The sequence below is a fragment of the Aethalodelphis obliquidens genome, unplaced genomic scaffold (assembly GCF_003676395.1).
Source record: "Aethalodelphis obliquidens isolate GAN/ISIS:26980383/991018 unplaced genomic scaffold, ASM367639v1 scaffold40, whole genome shotgun sequence".
NCBI classification, from domain to species: domain Eukaryota; kingdom Metazoa; phylum Chordata; class Mammalia; order Artiodactyla; family Delphinidae; genus Aethalodelphis; species Aethalodelphis obliquidens.
The window spans coordinates 13,042,635-13,070,347 of record NW_020837984.1 but is presented as its reverse complement, the minus strand read 5'-3'; the positions used below and the strand labels follow the sequence as shown (position 1 = coordinate 13,070,347).

Below are 27,713 nucleotides of genomic sequence, written 5' to 3'. Positions count from 1 at the left end.
AAGATCCCACATGCCGTGCAACAGCTAAGCCCGTGTGCCACAACTACTGAACTTGCGCTCTAGAGCCCACGAGCCACAATTACTGAGCCCACGCACCACAAATGCTGAAGCGCACACACCACAAATGCTGAAGCCCGCGCACCTAGAGCCTGTGCTCCGCAACAAGAGAAGCCACCGCAATGGGAAGCCTGCGCACCGCAACAAGAGTAGCCCCCGCTCGCCACAACTAGAGAAAGCCCACACGTGCAGCAACGAAGACCCAAAGCAGCCAGAAATAAAAATAAATTAAAAAAAAAAAACACATGTTTCTCCATAGGTAATTTTATCATATCTGAGGGCTCTTTCCACAGTACCTCTAAGATCCCTTATTAGGGATCTATAGTTTTCATTCTATAGCATAGTTCTAAATATCCTGCCATACAAACGAGATTGGGGCATATCTTCTTAAATACATAGTCAGGATAAGAATGGAACATTTTATGGTGCCAGAAAATAAGGAAATGCTCAAATTGGGGATTGTTGAAAAGTCACACAGGAGCCAGCTTGAGGTAGTACCTAAAGAAGAAAGCTGGAATAATTTGGTTAACAGGTAATGTGACATTGGATTTTAACCCATAGGATAAAATAAGTACCCATGAATCCATGCTGATACGAATAATTGAATAAAGAAACAAATAGGGAAAGGGGACAGGTTTGTTTTGTTTTGTTTTTTGACAGGAACAGTCCAGTTAATAATGAGGGAAAAAGAAAATCATTATTAGGCAATACCACAGTAACAAAATTTTGCAAACAAGACCTACCTAGATGATGCTCCAATTAGATCAGAGTTTGAGGAGAAAGTAGGATATTTGAATAGTCTCAGAGTATTCCCCCACCAATATTTTTTTTTTTTTTTTTTTTTTTTTTTTTTGGCGGCGGGGGGTTTTTTTTTTTTGTGCCCTCTCCCTTTTTGGGCCCAAGCCCTGGACACGCAGGCTCAGCGGCCATGGCTCACGGGCCCAGCCGCTCCCCGGCACGTGGGATCTTCCCGGACCGGGGCACGAACCCGTGTCCCCTGCATCGGCAGGCGGACTCTCAACCACTGCGCCACCAGGGAAGCCCCCTCCCAATATATTTTAATACAGAGGGAAAGATTGTAGATTTATAGTGGAGAAATCTGGCAGAAACCACCTTGGCCAAGTGATCAAAATTAGCATCACTAGTGAAAAGACATGTTGACATGAACCCCTTGATAATGATGCACTGCGAAGGACATATCATTTCTATGGTATTCTTGCCCCAAAGCATTCTAATCATGAAAAAAACATCAGCAACTCACTCTGAGGGATATTTTACAAAATACTGGATCAGAAGTTTCAAAGTCATGAAACACAAGGAGAAAAATTAAGAGTTGTTACAAATAGGAGGAGGCTTAAGGAAAAATTACAAAAATGTTGCAAAAATCATAGAGTTCCCAAATATCACTCACCCAAGCTTCCTCTGATGGTAACATCTCACAGACTTAAAGTGCAATTATCATTATCAAAATCAAGAAATTAACATTTTTACAGTACTGTTAAACTGTATATTTTAGTGAAAAAAGAAATTGTGACACTGGAAAGTTTTTCTTTTCCAGAATTCTATTCAGGATCCCACATTGCATTTAGTTGTTTCTTTGAAGATACTATTATCACTAGGAGGATTTGATAAGACTTGCTTTATTTTGTTTTAAATTGTTTATGGACTAATAGGTAATAAATTATTTATAAAGTGGCTATTAAAAGAATTTCCTGAAGGAGTAGTCTTGTTGCTACTTATTACTGTTTTACAAATTTGGAGAATTGGCTAAAATTTGAGGAAAATTTATTTTTCTACCATTCTGCTTATTCCTTTTCCTTTTCATGCTGAGAAACCTCAAAATCACCTAACAGTGGAGTAGCAGCTTGGTGTGTGTGTATAGTAATAACAGTGCTTGAAGAGCCAGAGGCCTGCATCTCTTTGCTACTGTTGGGAATCTCTTACATTCTTTTCTTCTAAATGATAAAAAATATATGTATAATAAAGAGAGGTGGTTAATGTTTCTTCATCTGAGAACATGATGAATGAATAAGCAACCTTTCTATCTCTATTAATATTATATACTCTCTAGCGTTAATATGTCCAGTTGGAAATATTTATTTAAACTTACTGTAGCAACATGAGCTCTCTAAAGGCAACTTCTTAATTATTTTATGTGGTAATAAGATTCTTGAAATCACTTGTTAAAATAGGAAACCATCTAGATTTCACATTTATTCCTGAGTATATTCAAGGGTGCAGTGATCTGGGTATGGTCTCAACAATTTAATTTGCTATTTTCCATGTAAACATTCCATAGTAATACCTATATTATTATAATATATACCTATATTATAAACTCAGACTAAAATATCTAAGTTTTTAATATCTTAAATTTTAGAGACATACATATATGTATGACTATAAGATTAACTATTACAATACTTTGTATAATATAATGTAAATTGAATATGTAGGCACTTCCAACTACTAAAAAAGATAATCCTCCCAAAGGTATCCTTACAAAAAGTGGAAAAATACCATGAGTTTCAGCTTGGCAAAACATATGAAAAACAGTATCTCTGAGTCACAAGATGAGTCAAAAGGGTGAGGTTTGTTTGTTTTTCCTTGTTCATCTGTTTTAAGGGAGTATGATCCCAAGTAGCAGAAAAAAATCTTTGATGAAAGTTGGTGCCAGAAGTTGGAATTCTTTACATTTAGCTTGTACGAAGTGCAAAGCTGAAGCACTTGACGGTGCTGCCAAGGCGGGTTTGATCTGTTTTAAAGATCTGGGCCTGATTTTTAGGATATTGGTAATAACTGTAAACGGATAGTAACCTTTAAAAATTTAACCTTTATAAAATTTTTTCTTAAAAATTTAATTAAAGGATTAAAATCTAAAAATGCTGGGTTTTCTTTGCTCATATTTGCAAAGAATATCTTTAGAAGAATATTCAAGAAGCTGGCAACGTTGGAGGGAGGCTTTGAATATTGAACTGTGTTCAAACCATGTTCAAATTTTGAACCACGAACTGCTAGAAATAAACTAAATTAAAATTTTACAAGATAAGTGAAAATTAGAGTGCCTGGTACATAGAGATTGATTTAGTCTGCCTGGTAAAACCACGTGACTTCCATGATCAGCTTAGCATTGTTAATCTTGTAATATCTTACTCAGCATACAGTTGGTTGTATGTTATGGCAGGTGCAGACAAACAAAAGGGTAACAAAAAAAATTTTATGATATATTTTCTTTGTTATAAGAAATTAGTCAATCGTATATGCAACTCTTTAAATTGGAAATTAAACTCTTGGATAAGTGGTGAATTTTTTTCCTATAATTATCACAAAATCGTTTGTTAAATCTTGCTGCCTCTTTTTGTTTGCTTTTAGTTGATGCTGATGAAATTAAAAGGCTAGGAAAGAGATTTAAGAAGCTCGATTTGGACAATTCTGGTTCTTTGAGTGTGGAAGAGTTCATGTCTCTGCCTGAGTTACAACAGAATCCCTTAGTACAGCGAGTAATAGATATATTTGACACAGATGGGAATGGAGAAGTAGACTTTAAAGGTAAGGAAGTAGTTTTTTTTTAAACTACCAGTTAGATAATCTGTGAATAGCATCTTACAGCTCTGTGTACAAAAATGTCTGAAAAATTTAGTTTTTCTTGAATGTGTATTACTGGTTTTCTTATAAAGATAGATTACATTAAAACCTCAAAGTCTGTGATATATGAACCTTAATGGGCTCATAAGATCTTTTACTTTTGGGATCATAAATGATCAAATTGCCCTTTAAGGTAATCTGAAAAATGGGATTTAGAATTTCTTTTGTTGTTCGAAAATTAGTCTCACTTTAGGGAAACTTACAATATTAGAAGCTACATTTTTAAAACCTTTTATAAAAGAATGAGACTTAATACTAAGTCAGCAATAAAAAGTAAGCTGAAGTAATAAGGATATGAGTATTATCATAGAAAGGATTAATTTAGTTAATCTAAGATTTTACGAAGACAGTAGCGCTTTTGCTAATATTAACCATTTGATTCTACACTTTAAAGTAAATAAACATTTCATTTCACCAGGGAATCAACAGATTTTGTTATTTTAGTTTGAGGAATTGGATTATAAGTGAAGGGCTTTAAAACTGGTTATGATTTAGTGTTTAGCAGGCAGTGAAGAAAAATGACCATTTAATGAAACATCCAACAGTTTATTTAAATGATTCTGAATTTTGGAGCCAGAAATCCCAATTTTTTTTTTTTCTGCCAAACAATGTAAATTTTTTTAAAGCCTCCTTTTGTCATATTCTAAGAAAAAAGAGTTAAATAGCTTAAAGAATATGGGTTTTTTTTTGAGTGTTATGCTCCGTAGCGTAAGTAAATATTTGATTAAATGGATTTGACTTTAGAGAACTCCAGGTTCAGATTAAAATGTATATATATAGAACCTCGTTTGTTACGAAGTTTCAAATTTGGCTTTTTCAGTTTTAAACACAGCTAGTAATATTTTCTTTTGCAGCAAGAAAATATCTTTTTGTCAGCACGTAGGGGTTTGTGTGTGTGTGTGTGTGTGTGTGTGTGTGGGTATGTGTTGTTTTTCTTTGTAAAAAATTGAAACTTCTGATTTGTAAACATATTTTATTCTTATTCAGAGTTCATTGAGGGAGTCTCTCAGTTCAGTGTCAAAGGAGATAAGGAACAGAAGTTGAGGTGTAAGTATTTCTCTTCACTGAGTTCATTCTCCCTCTTAAGACCACTACCCCATACTGCATTATAACCTCCTTTTAAAATATTCTAAAAGATGTCTTTTATTCTAGATCCTTAGTAAACGTAACAAAAATTTTACATTCTGGAGAAAATCCTTTCTGGACATTTGCAGTTTGCATTTTTTAATGATGTGTCATTGTTGCTTTTAGTTGGATAGAAGGAAAATAGAATTTCCTTCTACAGCCATATGAATTACATGTCTTAGATAAGAGATTTTTTTTTAATTGAAGTATAGTTGATGTACAGTGTTTTATAAGTTACAAGTGTACAATATAGTGTTTCACAATTTTAAAGATTATATTCCATTTATAGTTATTATAAAATGTTGGCATGAAAGTGAGAAGAAATGCTCTAATATGATTAGGTTAACTTTATTTACACTCGTTGTATTCAGAATTATTTAGCCAGAAGTCCACTATTTTGGTTTACATAGGCTGCCTCTATCATAGGGAACATCTGATATCTTTTTAAAACATTCAGCTCTTAACTAGAGAGATGTTGTATTTATAACAGTTCTCTGAGGTGCAGGCTATATGCAAACATCCTTTGCAAACGAACTCTTTTTGATACAAATGAGAATAATGGTAATAGCATTTGCTGTCTTTGATTGTATATTATCTCATTCGGTACTGTAAAGAACCTGAGAGGTTAGAACTATTATTAGCCCCAATTAAATATGTGCAGAAAATGAAGCTTAGGAAGGGTAAATAACTTACCACTAGGCTACACTAATTGGCCAAAGCAGTCTTGATTCCATGGCTCATATACACTTTTTTTTTTTAAGATTTTTTCAATGTAGACCTTTTTTTTTTTTTTTTTTTTTTTTTGATTTTTTGGCTGCATTGGGTCTTCGTTGCTGTGCGTGGGCTTTCTCTAGTTGCGGCGAGCGGGGGCTACTCTTTGTTGCACTGCATGGGCTTCTCGTTGTGGTGGCTTCTCTTGTTGCGGAGCACAGGCTCTAGCACGCAGGCTTCAGTAGTTGTGACACACAGGCTCAGTAGTTGTGGCTCGCGGGCTGTAGAACGCAGACTCAGTAGTTGTGGTGCACGAGCTTAGCTGCTCCACGGCATGTGGGATCTTCCAGGACCAGGGCTCGAACCCGTGTCTCCTGCACTGGCAGGCGGATTCAGGGAAGCCCAATGTGGACCATTTTTAAAGTCTTTATTGAATTTGTTGCTTCTGTTTTATGTTTTGGTTTTTTGGCCATGAGGCATGTGAGATCTTAGCTCCCTGACCAGGGATCAAACCCACCGCCTGCATTGGAAGGTGAAGTCTTAACCACTGGACCACCAGGGAAGTCCCATAGCCCATATACTCTTAACCATTTTCACCTAGAGACATCTCTGTGTAGGAAGGAGCTGTCCTCAGAGTAGAATTCTAATTGTTTGGCAGCTTATTGTTCTCTCTCTCATTGAAAGTATTCGTTTGTGATTGCCTTTGATTTTGCCATTGATTTTCCTTACTCTCTTTTTAGTTGCTTTCCGTATCTATGACATGGATAAAGATGGCTATATTTCCAATGGGGAACTCTTCCAGGTGCTGAAGATGATGGTGGGGAACAATCTGAAAGATACACAGTTACAGCAAATCGTGGACAAAACCATAATAAATGCAGATAAGGATGGAGATGGAAGAATATCCTTTGAAGAATTCTGTGCTGTAAGTACATTCATTAGTCACACTTCATGAAAACATTTTTAATACCACGTAATAGAGAATTCCTTTATTTTGCCCTAGACATTTCTACTTTTGATTTTGCCTAATTGCTCCATATTCAAGGTTTTGAAATGTTCTTTGTTGTAAGTGTTACTGATTTTATTCTCAGTGATTGTCTGATAAAATGCCACAAGAATGGTACTAGTAACTTTTACTTATTATTGGTAGCCTCCCAAATGAACAGCTAGGTTGTTTGAAAATACTTTTGTGGGAAATATGAGTTCATGAGTTTCAGCTAGGAATCCAGAGGCTTGGTTTCATGAGGACAACAGAAATGGAGTCCCTGTCCGTCTTAAACTCAGCAGCTAGGCCTTGTAAAAGGGTGATTTTATTTTTCTAAGCTACTGATGGGTAGTCCTTGTACGCTGGGGCAAGGGCTCCACAGAGGCAGGGGCTACAGTTGTGGGAAGGCCTCGACAACTAGCTCTAGGTGGAAACTGGGGCAACGGCTTAGCTTCCAGTTTACTACTTCTCTTCTTTACTCCTGCCCCTAAAGCAAAGATACTAACTTTTTGATGTGTTAAAAGCAGTTTTAACTGTAAGCTAGAGATACTGAGCAATGCAAAGGAAAGGCAAAGATAACAAAGAAAAAGTTTTGAAAAATTTCAGTCATGACTGGGAAATCTTTCTATAAAAGACTTTCCTCTTCTTCTCATTTTTTACTTAGATGACACCAGGGAAAACAAATTACTTTGTGTGTTATATAAGGACTTAAGTATCTACTTCAGCATTTAAGTAGAAGTTCACGTGATCCTTTAAGGATCTTTCTTCATCTCAAGGGAATACTATCTTTGCATTTTGTTTCAAAAAGTAGGGTGGTGCTCTAGTTTAAAGAACACTCGAGGTCTTTTTGGAAGAGATTAGATAGGCTTGAGCCTTGAGATTTGGAACCCGTGCCAGGTGGTACTGCTCTGTGTCCTGTCCCTCCGTTGTGTCTCCTCCCTCACTGTTTTTTTATAAATTAATTAATTTATTTTTGGCTGCATTGAGTTTTTGTTGCTGTGCACGGGCTTTCTCTAGATGCAGCGAGCGGGGGCTACTCTTTGTTGCGGTGCATGAGCTTCTCATTGCGGTGACTTCTCTTGTTGCCGAGTGCAGGCTCTAGGCACTTGGGCTTCAGTAGTTGTGGCCTATGGGCTCAGTAGTTGTGCCTCATGGGCTCTAGAGCGAAGGCTGAGTAGTTGTGGTGCATGGGCTTAGTTGCTCCGCGGCATATGGGATCTTCCCAGACCAGGACTCTAACCCGTGTCCCCTGCATTAGCAGGTGGATTCTTAACCACTGCGCCACCAGGGAAGTCCTTCCTCCTTCACTGTTGCCAGTTCTTGCTGAAGGACTCCCGTGGACGGACATCGCATTGTGTGCGACCTGAGACCATGCTGGTAGTGGCATCATAGGTAGCAGCCAGTTTTCGAAAGAAGGAAAAAAAAATAATTCCAAGACTTGAGGGAACAAAACAAAAAAGGGAAACTCTTGACTGGAGTGTTAATGGAAAGGATGTATATAAGTGAAGACTACTTGCATTTAGTAAATATAAACTAAAACTTGCATGTAAATCACTTACCAGTGAAAGGAAATTAAAATACATCCCTAGGTATAGAAATGGTACTATTTACACTGAAGACATAAGCTAAGCTTTGAGTTTGTTTTTCAGCATTTTGTGATAAATTGCCTTTACTTGTATTTTTGGAGGGCATAGTTCAGGAATGAAGAAAAATGTTTTGTGTATTAAGCCAACTTTTTGGAACATTTATCAAGCTCTTAACTTTGGCTTCATTGATTTTTCTTTATTCTGATTTCTTAAGCTATAACAGTGAAAGAGAAAGACAGTTTATGTATGTATGTATGTATGTATGGCTGCATTGGGTCTTCATTGCTGTCCATGGGCTTTCTCTAGTTGCGACGAGCGGGGTCTACTCTTTGTTGTGGTGCATGGGCTTCTCATTGCAGTGGCTTCTCTTGTTGCGGAGCATGGGTTCTAGGCGCATGGGCTTCAGTAGTTGTGGTGCATAGGCTCAGTAGTTGTGGCTCATGGGCTCTAGAGCGCAGGCTCAGTAGTTGTGGTGCATGGGCTTAATTGCTCCATGGCATGTGGGATCTTCCCGGACCAGGGCTTGAATTTGTGTCCCCTGCATTGGCAGGCGGATTCTTAACCACTGAGCCACCAGGGAAGTCCCAAGGAAGTTATTTTAAATAAGATCACATACTACATACCTACTTTAACATTTTCAGAATACTTTACCATGCACAAATATTATAAATGATTAGTGACAGGATTAAAGTTGGTGGACTGAACACATCTATTTACTTTTGCTTCCTCTCAAACCTCCACTGAAATTAAATGGGTTAAAAACAAAAGGTTATAAACCCACAAGGACCAAGTGAATAGCAGAGAGGATAGTTAACTAGATTTGGCAACTTATAAAGTTGAATGGTTAATTGGTTTAGCAGACAGGAGTAAAAATTCTAAGCTAGAAACTTGGAAAGCTGAGAAGCAACTTGGTTTATAAGGTGGAATCCCTGAAAGGCTCAGTTCCCTAACCTGATTCCCTGGCAGCTAGACTTGTACCCTCCAGGCAAGAGGTGGGACAGCCCTCTTTGGGAAATCTGATCTCCAGAAATGGTCTTAACTGATCACTCAAAGCGCAGGCCACAGTCAACAGCCCCACTTTGTATGTGGAAGCTCTAGTGCCCTTTCCACAGGAGCAGAGAGCCATGGATCACCAGACATTCAAGGAAAGCCTCTAAAATGGATTATAGAGATGAGATAACACCTGAAAAAGAAGCTTGGAGAAGCAGGCTATGCAAGGCCAGTGACAACTTTCAAAGTAGAACAAAAATCTGTCATGGTTATCCTCAGGGATATAATATATTGGATTTTTGAAACAAAAATTGGAGAATATATAAAAGAGCTCTCGGACATTTAAACTTTGAAGTAGATTCTAGGAGGTCTAACACCCAGATGCTAGGGGTCCAGAAAGAAAATGCAAGGAAGGAAATGTCAAAAATGAATCAAGAAAATACGTCAGAATCAAAAGTAATGAGCTTCTTTGACCAAAAAGACTTACTGAGTACCCAGCATAGTATATAAAAATGTGGGCCTAGGCACATTGTCATGAAATTTTAAAACAAACAGATGGTTCTACAAACTTCCAAAGAGCTAAAGTAGAGGGGTAGGGGAAGGGTGTCATACAAAGAATCATAATGGTGGCAAATTTCTCAGCAGAGTTGGCAACTGGAAGGCAGTGGAAGCATTGCCTTCACAATTTTGAGGGACAGTTATTTTCAAGTGAGAACTCTCAGTAAACTCAAACTAGGTGGTGGAAATAAAGACATTTTAGGTATGCAAGGCCTCCCTTTCTGGGAAACTACTAGAGGATGTGCTCCCACTATAAAAAGGTTATAAATCAAAAAAAGAAGACAATGTGGGATCCCGGAAGCAGAAGGTCCAACATGAAAGAAGGAAATCTCTAGGATGATGGTGAAGGAGGATCCATAGATGACAGGCCTGGATGGGAGCAGGTTGGAAAGCTCTGGGAGTGATTTCAAGACAGTAAAATTGATAGAATTACATAATATATTTAAGTGCGTTTAGAACAAAGTTTAGGGTTGAATTAATGATAAATACATAGAACACCTGGCAAAGAAAAAGGTCAGTTATTAACTGTAGCAAAACAAATGTGCAGGAAAGAAAAAGTAACTATAGTACACAATTCTCTTCTGCTGTAAGTAGTATTCTATATAGTCATAAATAAAATGCTGAATTTCTGCCTAATCAAAAAAAAGATACAATTTTTTGAAGCGTGGGAGAGGTGGGAAGTATATGTGGTAGGAGACAGAAGGGAGAGGTGTGTGTGAAAGTATAATCTTCATCTTCTGTGGTGGGAAGTCAGTGGATGATGCCTAAAACTTTGAATCCAAGAAAAAGCAATGTAGGGGTGTTATTTGGACACCTATAGGTAAATACTGAGAATCAGCTGAAAATTCTAAATGATTGCCTCTAAGTAAAAAGAAATTTGAGGGCAGGATAGCAAACTGCTGTTTTCATAACAGAAGTTGTAGAACTAGCTGGCTGTTTAAGCTTTCTTTTTCAAAAAAAAATTTTTAAGGTTTAAAAATAATACAGATGTAGCTATGCAGAACAACATGGATGAATCTCACAAACAACGCTGAGTGAAACAAGCCAGACACAAAAGATTTCATTTATAAAATGTATAAAAGCAGACCAGAGTAACCTATGGTGTTAAATCATGATAGTGACCACCTCTGGCGGGCGGTGGCTTGGGAGGAGGGAGGTGGCCAGTGCGGGAAGGGGGCCACGGAAGAGCCCCAGTGATGCCCTCCCTGGCTGCTGTTTACTTGGGTGTTCGCTCTGAAAATTCATCAGGCTGTGAACATTTATGGTTTACTTTCTTTATATAGGTTATACTTAATAAAACTTACGCCCCAAATAATAATACAGGTAATCGCACTTCACATGGCCATGTCAGTATTCACTGAGGTGTCTGTAACAACTTTACAAGTGTTTGACTCCATGGGAAAGTAATGTGCAGAAAATTTTATTCATTTATTACTTTTCGATATATTGTAGAACAGACTGACAGTGAAGCCTGCATTTGGTTTCTGACAGTTTTTATGGTAACATCTGGTTATCATTTAATATTAAACTACTAAAGGCCATGTCGAAACGACAGACGAAAGAGTGGGCCAAATCCTGCATGTGGCCTGTTTTGTATGTTTTTGAACTAAAAAAGTTTTTTCATTTTAAAGTGGTGTTTAAAAAAAAAAATGGGAGAAGAGAATTCAAGAGAAACTATACATGGCCTACAGAGCTTGAAATATTTACTGCCTAGCCCTTTACAGAAAAATTTGCCAGCCCTAGTGCTAGAACACAAGAAAATGTTATCCTAGGAGAAGGAAGCCACGAAAGTTCTAACAAAAGGCAATGCAGGTTTTTAAAAACAACAGCTTCTGGAAATGGCTAAAGTAGTATGTTTTTTAAGCTGTAGTTTTGGTAAGGTGGTTAGACTAGTACAAGGGAGTCCGTCGAAGCTGGTCAAGTTTGATTTGTTCTCTCTGTTGCAGGTTGTAGGCGGCCTCGATATTCACAAAAAGATGGTGGTAGACGTGTGACTCTTCTGTAAAGAGTACCACCCAACACTTTTGCTTTCTTCTCCATCTCTGAAGATCTGCTCAAGACGTCCAGCAATGCTCTCTGTGTATTTAAATGGAAGTATTTTTCTCTGTGAAGCCACATTTTCCAACATGAGCCTCATGAAGCCAACTAAGTGTTATTGAACTCTTATTCTCTCAATAACTCAGTGTAGCACTTTAAAGCTGAAGGACAGCAGCATGAAAAGAGCATATCAATGTGGTGAAGAAAGGGAAGGGGTTGGCTTTTTAATTTATTTTTCTTCATCTTTTATAACAAGAAAGTATCTATATATACATATGTAAATATTTATATATAGATATATGTAGCTTTCTATATGTGTAGTAGGTTGGCTTTAATTTAATATACTTGATTCAGAAGCAAAATGATAGAGTACAAAAGTGCCAAGCAGAACATTCAACATCCTTACTTTTATTTCACACAGTTTTATATATAGATTGAAGATTGTACAATTTGAGCCAGGTGTTAGGCCAGCTATTTTCCTTGTCCTGCCCTTTCTCTTTTGAGAGATTGACAAAGCATTTGTTAACATCTTATTATTTACCTTGATTACATTTTTGTAACAAAGGAGTTTGTAACTTTATTTATACCTGTGATATATTTCCAGGGACTGTGTCTCATTGCTGCGCAGCTTTGACGACGTCTCTGCTTGAGCAGAAAGCATAGTTCAGCGCTGCTGCTCTTGTGTTCATATAGCAACAGCACAGAGCTTATGGCCACCTCATTCTGTTACTTCATAACTAGGAGCCATTACATTCACTAGATGTCCCTGAGTAAGTGTCAGTTTGTTGTGATTTTATTCGCAAAGGACAGAAGCTATCTGAGGCAATCCTGATTTATCTCGGACATGACTTATTGAAGAGTTCCTGAAATAATCATGTAACTGCTTAGGATATCCGTTTATTTGTTTCATTACATGGGTGGTAAATTGTCATTAAGCTTACGTTTAAACCATAAATTTCCTTTCTCTGTTTCTAAAGACTTGCAGCTAATCTAAAACTGGTGATATTTAATGTGCATGTGTGTATCTCTACACCCACATATACTTATTTATGACTTACATGGGAGAAACCTTACTAATCTATATGCCACAGAAGAGCAAAATTATGTCCAAACTTATACCTCTTAAATTTCTTTACCACAAGGCATAGAGAGTGCATAATGGTGTTCCTGATTTGCCCACATACGTAACAGGTAACTTAATAAATTTGTGTGATATAAAAGTAGTTTACCATGTTCCACCACTTGATATTATCCCTTCCCTTTTCTGCAAAGGTACTATTGGCTGGAAGAAGACATTCTGGTTAGCTTTGTAGGACTGTAGTCTTTCCCTATGTAGTTTTTCTAGAAAACTGGTTTTATAATCATGAGCGGGAAAAGGCAGGTTGAATCAAGAGGAAAGAATCTTAATTTGGGCACACCCGCCTGCCATCGCTGTTCCTTCAGCTGAGTGCTGCACGCCATGGGCTCTGTCTGTGAGAGAAATCCCGGTGCTTGGTGTCCTTGCATGACATGGAGTTTTGCATGTAGATCGATTTAAAGTATGTACCTCTTGTTTACATAATTTGCATAATTTTAAAACATAATGTTGCCAAACTTTGGAAATGTTAATGTTCAAACTGAAAATCTCCACTACATGTAACTTTCTTCCTCTGGATCAGTACGTGGCTTATAGTCCCAGCCAGTGGTTTGATCTGTTCCAGTGTCAACTGCCATGTGCTCTGCTTCAAGGGGGGGAACTAGTCTTTTGTGAATTTTTTGTACATAAGTATTTGTTACAAATATTTTAGCAAATGCTTTCTATTTCTCTTGCTTGTGCATATCTTGGCTGGCATTACAGAAAAATAGTGCAAACATTATTTCCTTACTGGGGACTGAGGGTTTTTTCTTTTTCTTTTTCTTTTTTTTTTTTTTTTAGCGTGCGTGGGTGGGTGGGGAGGGATGGTTTATGTTGAATGTTTAGTTTTTCTTCTGCATGAAACATCATGTTGTGGGATCTTTAGAAAACTTCATACTGTATGAATAAGAAAATAAAATATTTGAAACTTGATTGAGTGTATTCACAGTGGTCTTCAGGCTTTCCCGGCCGTTGGATAGTCTTTTTTCACTCTTTCAGATTTTTTTTAAAACTCTAGTAAGTTGACATTTGATCTTTGACTATGAGCCATAAGTAAGTCTGCTCTGTCACTGGGTGAAAACACAAGTCATCACAGTGACCTGCAGAACCCGGTGTGTCACCCTCCCTCTGCTTCCAGCCTCCTTTGCCTCCGTGCTTCCCCGAGCCTTTGGCGTGCTTCCTCTGTAGGCCTGTGCACCGTCTCTTCGCCCCCCAGGCTACCCACAGGGAATGCTTCCAAGGGTTTCAGCCGTGTCCTGGTTCAACAGGAACTCTCCTGGCCACCATTTAAACACACTAATACACCTGATTCTCCTTTACCCCACTGTTTTCTTCCATAGCATTTAACCTCTTCTGACATGATTCACTTAAGCATTTTGTATTTGTCTTCCCCGGTTATGGAAATGACACGAATGAAAGCTCCCCAAGGGCAGGGATTTCTGTCCCTTGTTCACTGACAGACCTGGTTGTCTAGATTCTGCCTAGTTCTTAGTGTTTAATGAATACGTAATCAATGAATTAGGTAATAGGAGACACCTTGTTTCTACAGGTTGTGATGTTAAATTCTATCCACTACTTTCTCACTTCATAAAAGGTAAGCATTAGTATAATTTTGAGACTTTTATTCATTCAGCAACTCTGGAGGGTTCCCACGCCATGCCTGCGCTGTAATAAGCACTTGAGGTTCTTGTGACGGGAAATGATGTACCTGGCCCACGTGAATTATGGGCTCTCGGTGTTTTATACCCAAAACACCCATATTGTCAGGCATGCACTAGTTATGAGATACTGTGCACTGGATTCCTTGGCTCTTTGAACTAGGAGTATAGGTTAGTTAGGCCTAAACCAATAGTTAACATTTTAAACCCTAGGTCTCCCTTTCTTTACCTAGTTCTAATGGTCTTAAGAGTAGAAAAGATGACGAAGTGAAACAGCAATGCACAGAATGGGAGAAAACATTTGTAAATCGTGTATCTGCTAAGAGATTGCTATCTAGAATATGTCAAGACTACGACTCAAAAACCACCTGATTAAAAAGTGGGCAAAAGGACGTGAAGAGATATTTCTCCAGAAGGATACACAAATTGCCACCACCACGTGAAAAGATGCTCAGTATCACTAGTCATTATGGAGATGCAAACTAAAACAAGATACCACTTCAGGCCCGTCAGCACTGCCATCAGCCAAATAAAAGTGTTGGTAAGGATATGAAGCAGCTGGAAGGCTTGTTGTGCATTGCTGGTGTGGATATCAAATGGTGTAGTCATTGTGGAAAAATGGTATAATGGTTCCTCAAATTAAACACAGATTTACCATATGACCCAGAAATTCCACTTCTGGATACTTGCCCAAGAGAAGTGACAGTAGGGACTAGAAGTGTTGGCACACCCGTGTTCATAGCGGCATTATTCACAGTAGCCAAAACTTGAAAGCAACCAAAACATCCATGACGGATAATCAAAATGTGGTATATACATACAATGGGATGTTACTCAGCCATAAAAGGAAATTTTGACACATGCTGTAACACACGTGAACTTTGAAGACATGCTAAGAAAAAAGAGCCGGTCACAAAAGAACAAATAACTGTTTTTTGGGGGGGTTTTTGCGGTACGCGGGCCTCACTGTTGTGGCCTTTCCCGTTGCGGAACACAGGCTCCAGACGCGCAGGCTCAGCGGCCATGGCTCACGGGCCCAGCTCCGCGGCATGTGGGATCTTCCCGGACCGGGGCACGAACCCGTGTCCCCTGCATCGGCAGGCGGACTCTCAACCACTGTGCCACCAGGGAAGCCCAATACTGTGTTTTTTATATAAGTTCCTGGAGTTGTCAAGCTCATAGAGACAGAAAGTAGAATGGTGGTTCCCAAGGGCCAGGAGGAGGGGGAGGTAGAGTTAGTGTTGAATGGGTACACTGTCAGATGGGGAAGATAAGTTCTGGAAATGGTGGATGATGGTTGCATGAGAACGTACTTAGTGTCACTGAGCAGTACAGTTCAAAATGGCTAGAATGGTGAATCATGTCTATTTTACCACAGTTTAAAAGAAAAGAGTAGACAAGATGGTAGAAATCTTTCTGGATACTTTCCAGGACTTAGAAAGAAATGCTGTTCAAGCTCATATATGTCTTGAAACAATTTTTGTTTTATAGAATGGATTTTTGTTTTGTCTGCATTGGGTCTTCGCTGCTGCACGTGGGCTCTCTCTAGCTGCGGTGTGCAGGCTTCTCTTACTGCGGAGCATGGGCTCTAGGCGTGCGGGCTTCAGTAGTTGTGGCGCACGGGCTCTACAGCACAGGCTCAGTGGCTGTGGCGCACTGGCTTAGTTGCTGTGCGGCATGTGGGCTCTTCCCGGACCAGGGCTTGAACCGGTGTCCCCTGCATTGGCAGGCGGATTCTTAACCACTGCACCACCAGGGAAGTTCTTCAAACAATTCTTAGTCTTCAGAAATTCCCACATGCTCAAAAATCGCTCATTAAATTAGCTCACATTTTAAGCTAAAGTCCACTGCCACTTCCACCTTTTACTAACCTTGGGCATTATAAATTTATCAGCTAGCCAGATCAAATTAGCGAGTCCTTGCTCTCCCAAACCTCCTTCAGATTACTGGTGTCTCTGAATGATTTCTTTCACCAAATGAGTAATTAACATTTGTATAATCCAAGCATTTTGCAAGCTGTAGGATGGTTATGTACACTGTCACCGTGTACTCAATAATCTAACATTAAGCATGCTGTCCCATGGTTCTGGAATCAGGAAAATCAGGTCTCTTTCCCAGATGCTCAATGAACATGAGCTTTCTTCTCTAGATAGGATGAGAATTGGAGTCCAAATCTTCTGGAACGACTAGGAGGAAACAAGTTCTCTTCCCTTACCGGCCACTGAATATCTAAGAAAATACTCCTCTTTCATGCCCATTCCCCAGCCAAGTAGCAATTAATATGTTAATAAACTGTTACATGATGTGTCCGAAATTGTACTAGATACTGAGAATCTAAAGATCGGAGGCTTTAGGGTGGGAGGCAGACACTAAAATAATCACAGGTTAGCATGACAGACGCCACAGAAATACGGATAAGCATCGCTGAGGTTTTTGGTTATTAGATTTCATGTCCAGGCCTTAGAGAAGAATTTGAAGAAGTGATTTGATCCAGGTCAAGATCAACTCCCACTGCAACTACCACTGTGATATAGTCAGATTTATTACCTCTATTTTTTCTTCATTATTCCATTCCAGGAATTAGCTGGGTTTCCTCTAACATTTTGTTTCCCTTTCAAGCCCCAAGCAGTGCTGATTCCCTGGGGGTTGGGGATGTTTGCCCAGGGAGAGGCCCAAAACTCAAGACGGTAAAAGTTCAGTATCCCAAATTTTACCAACTGCCCAAGAAATATATTTGCTCTTATATTACTGATAGTTCTAACTACGTAAGAAATCTTCAAAAGGAAGTAAATACCAGAAGATTACTTCACTTTAACATAGAAAACCCGTGTTTTTCCAATCAAAATGATGCTCTTTAAGAATCAGCACAAAATGTTTATGGTTACGTAGCGATGGTTCATCTCAGCCAAGCGCTTTGGAAACCTGATTAAAACTGTGGACCCATTCCTTAGAAAAGTACACCCTAAGCACTCACAATTTTGCATATAACTTCCCGGACAAAGCGTGGCGGGTAGGCAAGTACCTCCTGAAGCCTTTGCAGGCTCCAGAATAAGGCAGTCCCGACAAATTCCTTTTCAAAAGGATGTGAGTAAAATGATATCAACATACACATACACTCTCCATGCTGTTGTGTTGCCAAAGGATAAAAAAATTACTGCTGGGACATTTCCAGCAATTTCCCACTGGATTCCCACTGTAATATTAAGTATATCTAATCCCAATGCAATGTACAAAATAGTTTGGGATAGTGGCACATGTAACTAATAGAAAGCTTAATAGCAATACTTTAAAACAACACTTCTTCTAGTTCTTACATGTACTTTCTAATACTCCTATCATTAAAGTTTTGGTCAAGGGTTGCAGAAATGTACAAGAGAATAACATCAGTTTAATGAAGTAGGTTCCTTTCATTAAAACAATGCATAATATAAATCAGAACATTTAGGCAGACACCTGTTAAAACAATCTATTACATTTGCAGAATATAGTAGTTTTCTTAGGGGTAAAAATATTCTTTTATCATATTTCACCTTTACTACTTAGAAGAAGTACACCCAAACACTGGTAAGGTCTGACTGCTTTCATTAAACACTTATTTAAAAAATAAAACTCCTTCCTCACATCAACCTTGTGATGTAATCTTTAATTTTACAAACTGCAAAAATAGGTACAAATATTAGCCTTCCTTGGTCCACAGAGTATATCCAAACTGCTGCTATGACCTGGGTCTAAAATATTCACACACCATCCAGTATTAAGGGTCACAAGTCAAGAGAGGTTTTCTGAGATAATTCTTTTAATTACAACTCATAGAGAAGAAATAACTTTTTATAAATTTATAAACAAAAAACTTGGAAGCTAATATAGAACTGTTTTTTTAAATAAGTTTCCCTCCAAATGAGAGGATTATAAACTATGCAAATCGATATGTGATTTAAAACGGAAAAAATAAATTATACTTAATGTGCTAGTATAAATAATGGTATCCACGACTGAAAAGTTCTTCACATGGTGTCTGGTGACCACTTGTAGAGGGGAAAGGCATTTTCTCTAGAATTCAAAGACAAGGTAAAAAGTCTCTGATTTGAAATCAGAATCGGTCTGCCGCTCTGCTAGCCACAGCACGGATATTGCCATAAACCTTTGATGGAGGATTTCCTGCAGGAGAAAATAAAAAAGATTATCCACACGTATACATATAGATGCTACATGGAAAATGGTCTGCAACTCTACAAAGGACAGGGACATTTTCCACTGGATCTACCTTAAATCGACAAAAGAACCATAAAGGAAACCACATAAATATTCTCCAAAGCACATTTTAAATCCTAACAGCCAAAGACTCCGAGTTGTCAAAACGTTTCGAAAAGCAGCCAGTCAGACCTGGGCACAACTGACCTGGGCACCGCGGTGGATCCCACACATTTCTCGAGCACGCGCTACAACCCATGGCTCTGACCGCAAGTGTGGTTTGAAAATGGGACTAAGTCAATCGATTAAGATGACTGACTGATGCTGCTCAGCAGCTCCCCTTTGGCTGAACCTAAAACAATGCTGCCTGCTATTCTGGAAGGGCTCCCTAGCGCACCTCATCAGGGGACGCGGCGACGATGTAAGCAATGTAATCCAATAAACCCTTTCTCTCGGGTTTGCAGATGGAATCCAAGCAAAAAGATTCCTGCTTTCTCTCTGGGCCCACATTTGCCAGCCCCCAAGAGTTTCTGCTTGCTACCTTTATCATCACCCTGACCCTAAAGTGACCTGCAAATGGGATCTGAGTTCCTAAATTCCCTGTTCTTTTCCTTCAGAGAAGACAACATAGGAAGAAACTGCTGTTACCCAGGATGAGGTTGCAGATAGCAGTTCTTGCCATCTTGATGTTTTGGAAAGAACCAAGGATGTGAACTTTCCTGCAAGAGATAAAGTGAGACAGGTTAGCAACAAAAAGCATTTCCTTAACGAAGTCCCATGATCCAGAAACTCTGGAAACTCATGATAGATACAGATGCCTAAATAAAGGTGGTGGTGATGGCCGCACAACTCTGTAAGTATACCGAAAACCACTCTGAAGGGGAATGATAAGTGCATTACATCCCAGTAAAAAATTATGAGGGAAAGACATAAAAAATTAAAAAACAACTCAGTTCTTTAAGACCCTTGGTGAATAATGGCTCCTATCCACTGAGTGCTCTCCAATACGCTAGGGCTTTACATACATGTTCTCATTTAATCCTTGCATGAGCTTTATCAGGCAGAAGCTATTCCCACTTTACATACGAGGAAACAAGTTAGTGAGAAATCAAAACACCTGTCCGAGATGACGCACTGGCAGAGCTGGGAATATTAAAGTACCCAGATGCAGGTAATACTGTACTTAGTTAAAACATATTTGTATTTTAACTGCAAAGCTTTCTGAAGATTATTTAGGGACTTCCCTGGTGGCGCAGTGGTTAAGAATTCGCCTGCCACTGCAGGGAACTTGGGTTCGAGCCCTGCTCCGGGAGGATCCCACATGCTGCAGAGCAACTAAGCCTGTGCGCCACAACTCCTGCGCTCTAGAGCCCACGAGCCACAACTACTAAGCCCATGTGCCTAAAGCCCGTGCTCCACAACAAGAGGAGCCACCGCAATGAGAAGCCCGTTTGCTGCAACTAGAGAAAGCCTGCACGCGGCAACGAAGACCCAACACAGCCAAATATAAATAAATAAAAATAAATTAAAAGAAAGAAAAAAGATTTAAGATTCTCTAAATTTCTTCACTACTCTCTGGAGATCATCCAGACCTTTTTACTGGGCATTCCTTGCCAAATAGTTCGAATTAGACTGAGAACATAGCATTTTGCTTTTCTGAGCCCATCTTCCAAACTATCAGTAAACTTAGTAAACTGACACCAAAATCTTCAGGGGGGGACGTCAAACAGAACCCTCTCCCTTCCAAAGGCTCAGGCATTTCTGAAATTGGGGTAAAAACGAGGCTAAAAACAAGAGAATCAGTTAAGTCTGTTCAGGATGATCCCCAGGTTTCCTTCCCCACTCCGGGCAACCAGGCAACCACCTTACTACCCCTCTGTAACTCTGGTAAAATTAAGGGGTGGGGCTGCTCACTGCAGAAGGTGAAAGCCCTGGGGGCTGGACCAGGGGCACGAGGCACAGTGGAAGTAGGAGCACCATGACGAAAACAGGGGCAATGTCAAGCAAACGTCTGCACGATGAGCCACGAGACTTCCAACTGTCTTCGTGACTGGGCTCCCAGAGTCTGTCAGCAGAGAGACTGGAGAATACTTCTCTGGGGAGCCTGGCCTGCTCATTGGGAAAGACTAAAGATGCTGACATCAGGGCTTCCCCAAAGAAACAGGCTGGCAATCATCCTAAGTGAAGCCTACAGGCCACCAGCCCCCCGCCCCTAGCCCACCCACAGGCATCCCGAGCCCAGGTTTCTAGTCTGCTCCTTACGGCCCCACCCTTAACATATGACGCCCACACTGAGGAACCAGAATCCGAGGAAAGCACCCAGTGCAAAAGAGTAGAAGGCACAACCAGCAAGCGGAATAAAGCAGTACAGAAACAGAAACTCTAGGGAGAAAAGAAGAAAAACAAACCAAAATAAACCCCCAAACCAGTGAGATTAGAAAAGCAATTTTCAGGCACTCATGAATTGACAACAGGATGTTAAGAAAACTGAATAGAAGGATTAGAAGATGAAGTTGCAGGAAGGAATTCTGAATGAGAATGAGTTACAACAGATTTGTATACTCGGCCAGAATAGAAGACATCTTCCCAACCAGGTCTCACAAAATGTCCTTCCTGTGCTAAGCGAGCTCCAGGACTACCTACCACCAAAACAAGGAGGACGCAGGACAAAGAATCCAAGAACCAAGGGATTCAAACACCAAAGGGGCAATGGTGAAAGAAGGAGCCGGGATGGCAACTGTGTGCCAGGCAGAGGGTAGCAGTGCTTCTGGAACAGAAGGCTCCAGGAGAGATTTCTAAAATGTCTGATGCATCTGAGTCCACCAAGCGGAGATACAGACGATGTATGGCTTTCTATTCAATTAGTACACTGAAATATTGAGAAAGCACACAGAAACATAAGAATTATTTCTTCATGTGACAACAAAGTTGCAGAGGACAGATAAAGTAACCACAGTACACCACGTGGCTCAGCTGTTAATACCCTGAGCACCGATTTCATGCTCAGGTAATACTGAGCTTGAGTCGAACCAAACCCACAGTGTAAAGGGAGGGGCAAGCAAACGGGAGCGCTGGAAAGGTTGAGCATGTGGGCGGAGGTGGGGAAGTCCAAAAGAGGAATCTTCATCTTTCACAGGAGAAAAGCAACAGTGAATCTGAGGGGGAAAAATTAAGCTGCTATACAAAGATATTTGGAAATACAGAGGAAAAATGATTTTTACAAGTCAGCTAGCTGAACTTGAAGACTTGAAATTTCCTCCCTCAGAGGAGGGGGAAATGGAAGCAGACAGGAGGAATTATTTTAAAGTATGTGTATGTGTAACTTCGATAAAAACAAAATTCTGTGAAGTACAGCATGAAAGATGAGGAGATACAGAAGCAAGGATACATACAGTGTGAGTAGTTTTGCTGCTAAAACAACCAAAGCAATGGGGCAGTGGTTGGAATGGCATACAGGTCCCAGGACATATAGGTCACATTCTTTCCCATTTGATATCCTGAATATATCTGGAACAAATGGTTTTCAGTTTTATATTTTGTTCACATCCTATTGTGATCTTTGCCAGGTTTTCAGCAACTCATCAAAAATAACATTTATGGGTACATAACAGTCCATCTTATGGCTGTATCACAACTAATATAAATTGTTGAACATGTGGATTCCAATTAGCCTATTTACAGCAAAAACTGCAAGACAGTACATTTCTCTGCCAGTAGTTGGCACTGAAAAAAAACCTACTACTAACCCCCAACAAAATGGAGAAACTTGAAACAACATGCTAATTAAAAGAAGCCATATATCAAAGACTACATATTGTGTATTTCCACCCATATGAATTTCGAGGAAAGGCAAAACCATAGTGACAGAAAGGAGATGAGTGATTGCCTGGGAATTGGGAGGGGCTGCAAAGATGCACAAGGAACTTTTGGGTTGATGGAAATGAGCACAGTGGGATCACAGGACTGCAGAGTATTTGCCAAAAACCCATTGAATTATATACCTAAAACAGGTGACTTTAATTGTATGTAAACCACACTGTAATACAGCTGTTTAAAAAATTAGTTCAATGAGTAAATTTTAAGTTAACCCTTAGAAATACACTGATACATTTATAAATTATAAACTTAATATGATGCGTTAACCATAATTGGACTAGCAAATCAGTTACATTTTAAAATTTCTAAATTAACAAAAACTTTTAGGGCTGTTTATGATATTTTAAAGTGTGGTAAACATTTCAATTTTTGAAATTTCTAGTTCAAAAGAGTTTTTCCCATGGCTCCGTGGTCCCAACTCCAGGCTTAAGTCATAAAAGGTCAAAATTATAACACACCTGTCTTCAGGTAAACAGGGCCACCAATATAGTGTTAACAGTTTTCTATTTACAGTATAAAAAATAGTCTAAAATTCAGATTCGAAAATAATGGTGAGTACTTTGGTTCAGAGCAAAGATGAGATGATTTTAAATAAAATTATTTCTGGATTTAGCAGTAGGCAGGTCCCTCCTCCTCTCAGTCAACTGCTTCGTTTCCCAACTTCACGGCATTATATAATCTCTGCGCCATCTGCCAGTAACCCCAAACTGGCAACAGAGCGGCTTCAACCTCCGGCAGGGAAGGGTAATCCCAGCTTGACTTCCTGCACCCTTATTTTAAGCCTGTATCATCTTATTGATGTTCACATATAACTGCTCTCTAGTTTTTCCCACAATGTGCAATGGTCACCTTCCTTTTATGAAAGGCCTTTATATATACGTGCATGTGTGTGTATATACATTTATGTTTTTCTTTTTTAAAGGAAAGTCTCACGATGGCATTCAACACACCTACTCCTTGCTCTCCTCTACTGATTTAATAGATTCTCCTGAGATACTATTTCAATCTTCACCTGTCATATAATTTCTTTTAACAGTGATTCTAAACATTTCCTTCATTACTAATTGAGAAAAAGGCTATAATATCTAAGATTTTCTCAACGAAATCTGTTTTCAAAGTAGGTAACTATTCATCCAGAACCATATCCTGACAAAGATTTAGTGGCTACGTTATACGTAAAATACAATCTTTATCACTTCTTGAAACCAGCAAACGATCAACTATAAATTATGACAATAATTTTCTCAAGATCACATACTTACACATCAGCCAGAACTATCCGCGTCCGTGTCACGTTCTCGATGGTGAATTTGGTTTTTCCTCCTTTGCCAGCGATTCTTCCTATTGCCCTCGACAGGTGGTCTCCCTTTAAGGGCTTAACTAAATGAGAAAAGCAAGACCTCAGGAGGGAAGCCATCCCAGCATCACCCACTTCCATGGGAAGTTTAATCATTAGCCAAATTTCCCTACTGAAAGACATAAAACACATTTTTGAAAAGCTGCTAATAACACAACTCAACTGATGTGACTGGAAAGCTGAGACTCAGGTACAAGACAAAGCAACAGAAAAGTACCATCCAGTAGTTCATATGAAAAGACCACCATACACTCACCATCTGTAATTTCAAAAGACTCTAGGAAGAGGTCATCCAACCTAATGAGGGCAAGTGCGTCCTACAATACAGAAATACACACTGTGAAGCTCTTCCATTCAGGCACCTGCGAATGAGTGTTAAGCTAACTCTCATAAATTGTAGAACTACAACACTCAAATTAAAAAACAAAACAAAAAAAAGCCCAAATCCATCAAAACAGTCATATGGCATATTTTCCAAGCCCCCATTTCAGATATCATGAAATCACTCACCTCTACCTGAAACCCAAGAAGAAAGGCTTTCACAAAATCAGCTGCTTTTGTCAGAGCGCTAACATCTTTGGTTTCTTTACAAGTCTGTTTAAAAAAAAAAAAAAAAGGTGTGGCTACGGAGCACAAATTATAGCTCGGAATGAAAAAGATAATATTCTAACTAACTACTAGGACTGACCTTTCCAATTATTATAATTTCCTTCGCTACCACCCTTCCCCAATATATTCTCTATGACCCAGTTTTTGGTAAGTACCGTGTTTAATTTTCAAAACAAAACTTTGCTAACTCCAGAACTGGGCAGTGCCCCCCAAAGACTGTCAAATGACTTACTGTACTCCAAGGCTGATCTGACTCTGGAGTTACCAGCAAGATTCCTCCAATGGCTCCCATTCTGAAGGACCTCCATCCTCGGCCCATCCCACCCAAGCTGGTCCTCTTCTCTTCTCCTTCAATGCAGTCTCCCTGGGAGTCCTGATCTAATCTCCCGACTTCAACCATCATTCCTGTGCTGATTTTTCTTTCCCAAAGCCACAACTCTAGTACTAATTACCAAGAATGGTTTAAGCAGGGGATCCTGCCCTCAAAGAGTTTATTCCATAATCACAGATACAGGTGCTATTCATAAAATGCCCATCCCTGTAAATGATGTGTACTACAAAGGTGCTTGACACACTATAGCTCTAATCTTCGTGTCAACCTAAATTTAAGTAAGATAAATACTTTTGTATTTGAGGAAACTCAAGTACCAAAAAGTAAAAAAATAAGATTTGAACACAGATCTGTTTCCAAAACCATCATTTCTCCTCCCCCACACACACTCACAATTGAGTTGAGGAGACCACATATTTGACAAATTTGAAACCATACAGGGTTGTGTAATGGCACATATAAAACTAGATCCCAGTCGCAATTCTATATGTGACTTTAGGCAAGTCCCATGAATGCTCTAGGTCTTAAGTTTTCTCATTTGTAAAATAAGGAGGTTGGAATGGAAGAGTCCCTACTAGCACTGATGACCTTGGCCAAGAAACTCCTTGGCAAGTTTCCTCACATCTGTTAGATGGGGTATGTCATCTACCTCATAGGGCTGTCCTGAAGACCAAAATGACGTAGTGCCTGCCAAACCACTGCTATGTGTCTGGCACAAAGCAGTATCAACAAATGTCAGTGGAATCCAAATTGATGGTGCTGCAATTCATAAGACAGTTAAGCACAATAAACGTTTAGGCCCTGAAGACAAGACTGAAAAATGGACTGACGGTAAAGGAGAAAGAACTTGAGCTAGACCCTGAAAGATGATGAAACTGAGGAAGAAAAAGGGAGTAGGGAGGAGAGGGCCTTCAGAGAGCAAATCCATCCATAATGACGGACAGAAAAATGTTCAAAGAGATGGTGAGAGAACTTGGGAATGAGACTTCTACTTGAAAGGCAAATTCAGTCAAAAACTTTTATCTTTCAGAATTACTGAAGATACCAAGATATCAATAAAACCAGTGTGGTCCGAGAAAATTAATCTGGCTCTGGCATAGAGGATGGAGTGGTGAAAGGAGGTTTAAAGCAATGAGGTAAAGGACACTTATAAGCAAACAAGAGGTTTTGGCAGAAAGCCATACAAACCTGAATGAAAGTGCCAATGGGAACAAAGAGGAATTCTACTGTCAAGTTCTGTATTTTAAACTTTGCCAACTATTTAGACCAGTGCCTCCCTGCTTTATTCCATTATTCTAGTCCTTCAACAGAGATGAGTCTATACCAGTCCTGATAATGAATCGTTAAAAAGGAAGATATAATTACTTTTGGTCACTGATTTTGATACAAAATTGGCACCCTGAACCGCCCCCACCCCGGCTTCCCTGATGGCACAGTGGTTAGGAATCTGCCTGCCAGTGCAGGGGACACGGGTTCGAGCCCTGGTCTGGGAAGATCCCACATGCCGCACAGCAACTAAGCCTGTGTGCCACAACTACTGAGCCCATGCACCACAACTACTGAAGCCGGCGCGCCTACAGCCCGTGCTCCCCAACAAGAGAAGCCACCACAGTGACAAGCCCGCGCACTGCAACGAAGAGTAGTCCCCGCTCGTTGCAACTAGAGAAAGTCTGCATGCAGCAACGAAGACCCAACACAGCCAAATATAAATAAATAATTAATTAAAAACAAAAAACCAAAATACCCCAAAGTTTACTACTTTTGTCTAACTCCTAGACTGACATCATGGAATGAACAAATGAAAAAGTAAATAAACACACTTATACATAATTTACACTTAATACTTTTTTTTTTCAAAAAAATACCACTAAAATATATAGCACCTGTACTGCAGCAAATACTTTGGTTGCTTATTTAAATACTTCTGAAACATGACAACCTCTTTACTAAGCCTTTTCTCAATTAAAACAGAACATTATTAAAAGTCTTCTAAGACACAGCTGGTATTTTAGTATGATTTCAGACCGAACTTATGAGTTCAACTAATAATTGTGTTGTATGCAAATTTTGAAGGCATTTGAGAGGTTCAAACACTAAAATATATTAGAAAACTGGCAGAAAATCATTCAAAATAAGCCTCCTTAAGGAAAGTCTATTCATACCTTTTCATCCCCGTAGAAAAGAGAAACCGCAGTATATTTGAAAATAGTTAACATTATCCTCACCCTGATTTCTATATTCCTCGATTTCAAGTTAAAGCGTATCTGAAGTCCCAAATGCTCCACAATAGGTGTAAATATCTTCATCCAGTTCTCTTTTAAGGGAGTATATCTGTTAGCTGGGACTGGAATTTTTCTGGTTTCTTCTTTCCCACCCTATGATACAAGAAAACACAACTCAGGAGTTGTCTGGAGGAATAGGGGGTGGGTGGAGATATGAAACAACAGCTGATTATCAAAAACACCCCTTTAACTGGACGAATTAAACATCAGGAGAGTCACCTCTCTAAGAGCTTCATGCCAGAAGAAGCTTCAACATCACCCAGAGGCCACCGTCCTGACCCGCCTCTGGCCCCTGCCCCGTTCCTGTCCCTCGGTCCCCGCCAGTACCAGAAACCCGTCCCCGGAGAGGGGCGGGAAGACGGGCCTCTTGGCAGGCCGGGCCTCCTCGGTGTCCATGCGGGACGCGTCCCCGCCCTCCTCCGGTGCGGACAGCTGCTCAGCCTGCCGTTTCTTCGCCCGCCGGCCACCTTTTCGGGTGACCTGGGTGAAGCCGGCCTCGGCCAAGGGACTCTGTGCCTCCATCTCGGTTTGCATCCTCAAGAAACTCCAGCGGAAGCTTGCTGCTCGAACACGTGCTGGGCTGCACAGCGCAGGCGCGCCT

At 39.7% G+C, this 27,713-nt stretch overlaps 2 protein-coding genes across 2 annotated transcripts in view; one reads left to right on the top strand and one right to left on the bottom strand.

Moving 5' to 3' along the window:
• Positions 1 to 13,741, top strand: part of PPP3R1 (protein phosphatase 3 regulatory subunit B, alpha) — a 59,088-nt gene extending 45,347 nt beyond the window's left edge. Inside the window, exons 3-6 of the mRNA XM_027131872.1 lie at positions 3,430 to 3,606; positions 4,690 to 4,749; positions 6,279 to 6,463; positions 11,604 to 13,741. Coding sequence (XP_026987673.1) covers positions 3,430 to 3,606; positions 4,690 to 4,749; positions 6,279 to 6,463; positions 11,604 to 11,651 — 470 coding nt within the window. The 3' untranslated portion in view covers positions 11,652 to 13,741. The remainder of the gene's footprint in view (positions 1 to 3,429; positions 3,607 to 4,689; positions 4,750 to 6,278; positions 6,464 to 11,603) is intronic.
• Positions 13,742 to 18,090: 4,349 nt separating this feature from the next.
• Positions 18,091 to 27,700, bottom strand: PNO1 (partner of NOB1 homolog). Its single transcript, XM_027131871.1, has 7 exons — positions 27,440 to 27,700; positions 27,056 to 27,205; positions 24,401 to 24,484; positions 24,147 to 24,207; positions 23,796 to 23,913; positions 19,306 to 19,376; positions 18,091 to 18,624 (listed from the first exon to the last, which is right to left on the bottom strand). The coding sequence occupies exons 1-7, from the start codon at positions 27,644 to 27,646 to the stop codon at positions 18,557 to 18,559; spliced, it is 759 nt and encodes a 252-aa protein (XP_026987672.1). The 5' UTR covers positions 27,647 to 27,700; the 3' UTR covers positions 18,091 to 18,556.
• Between the last annotated feature and the right edge of the window lie 13 nt (positions 27,701 to 27,713).

Bases quoted from the DNA above. Each gene is read 5' to 3' on its own strand.
- PNO1 (XM_027131871.1), bottom strand. From the start codon at position 27,646: ATGCAAACCGAGATGGAGGCACAGAGTCCCTTGGCCGAGGCCGGCTTC. The intron at 24,208-24,400 runs GTGAGTGATTTC...TCTGTATTGTAG, and splicing joins TTCTTGGGTTTCAGGTAGAG to GACGCACTTGCCCTCATTAG. The intron at 23,914-24,146 runs GTGAGTGTATGG...TTTCTCATTTAG, and splicing joins GTCTTTTGAAATTACAGATG to TTAAGCCCTTAAAGGGAGAC.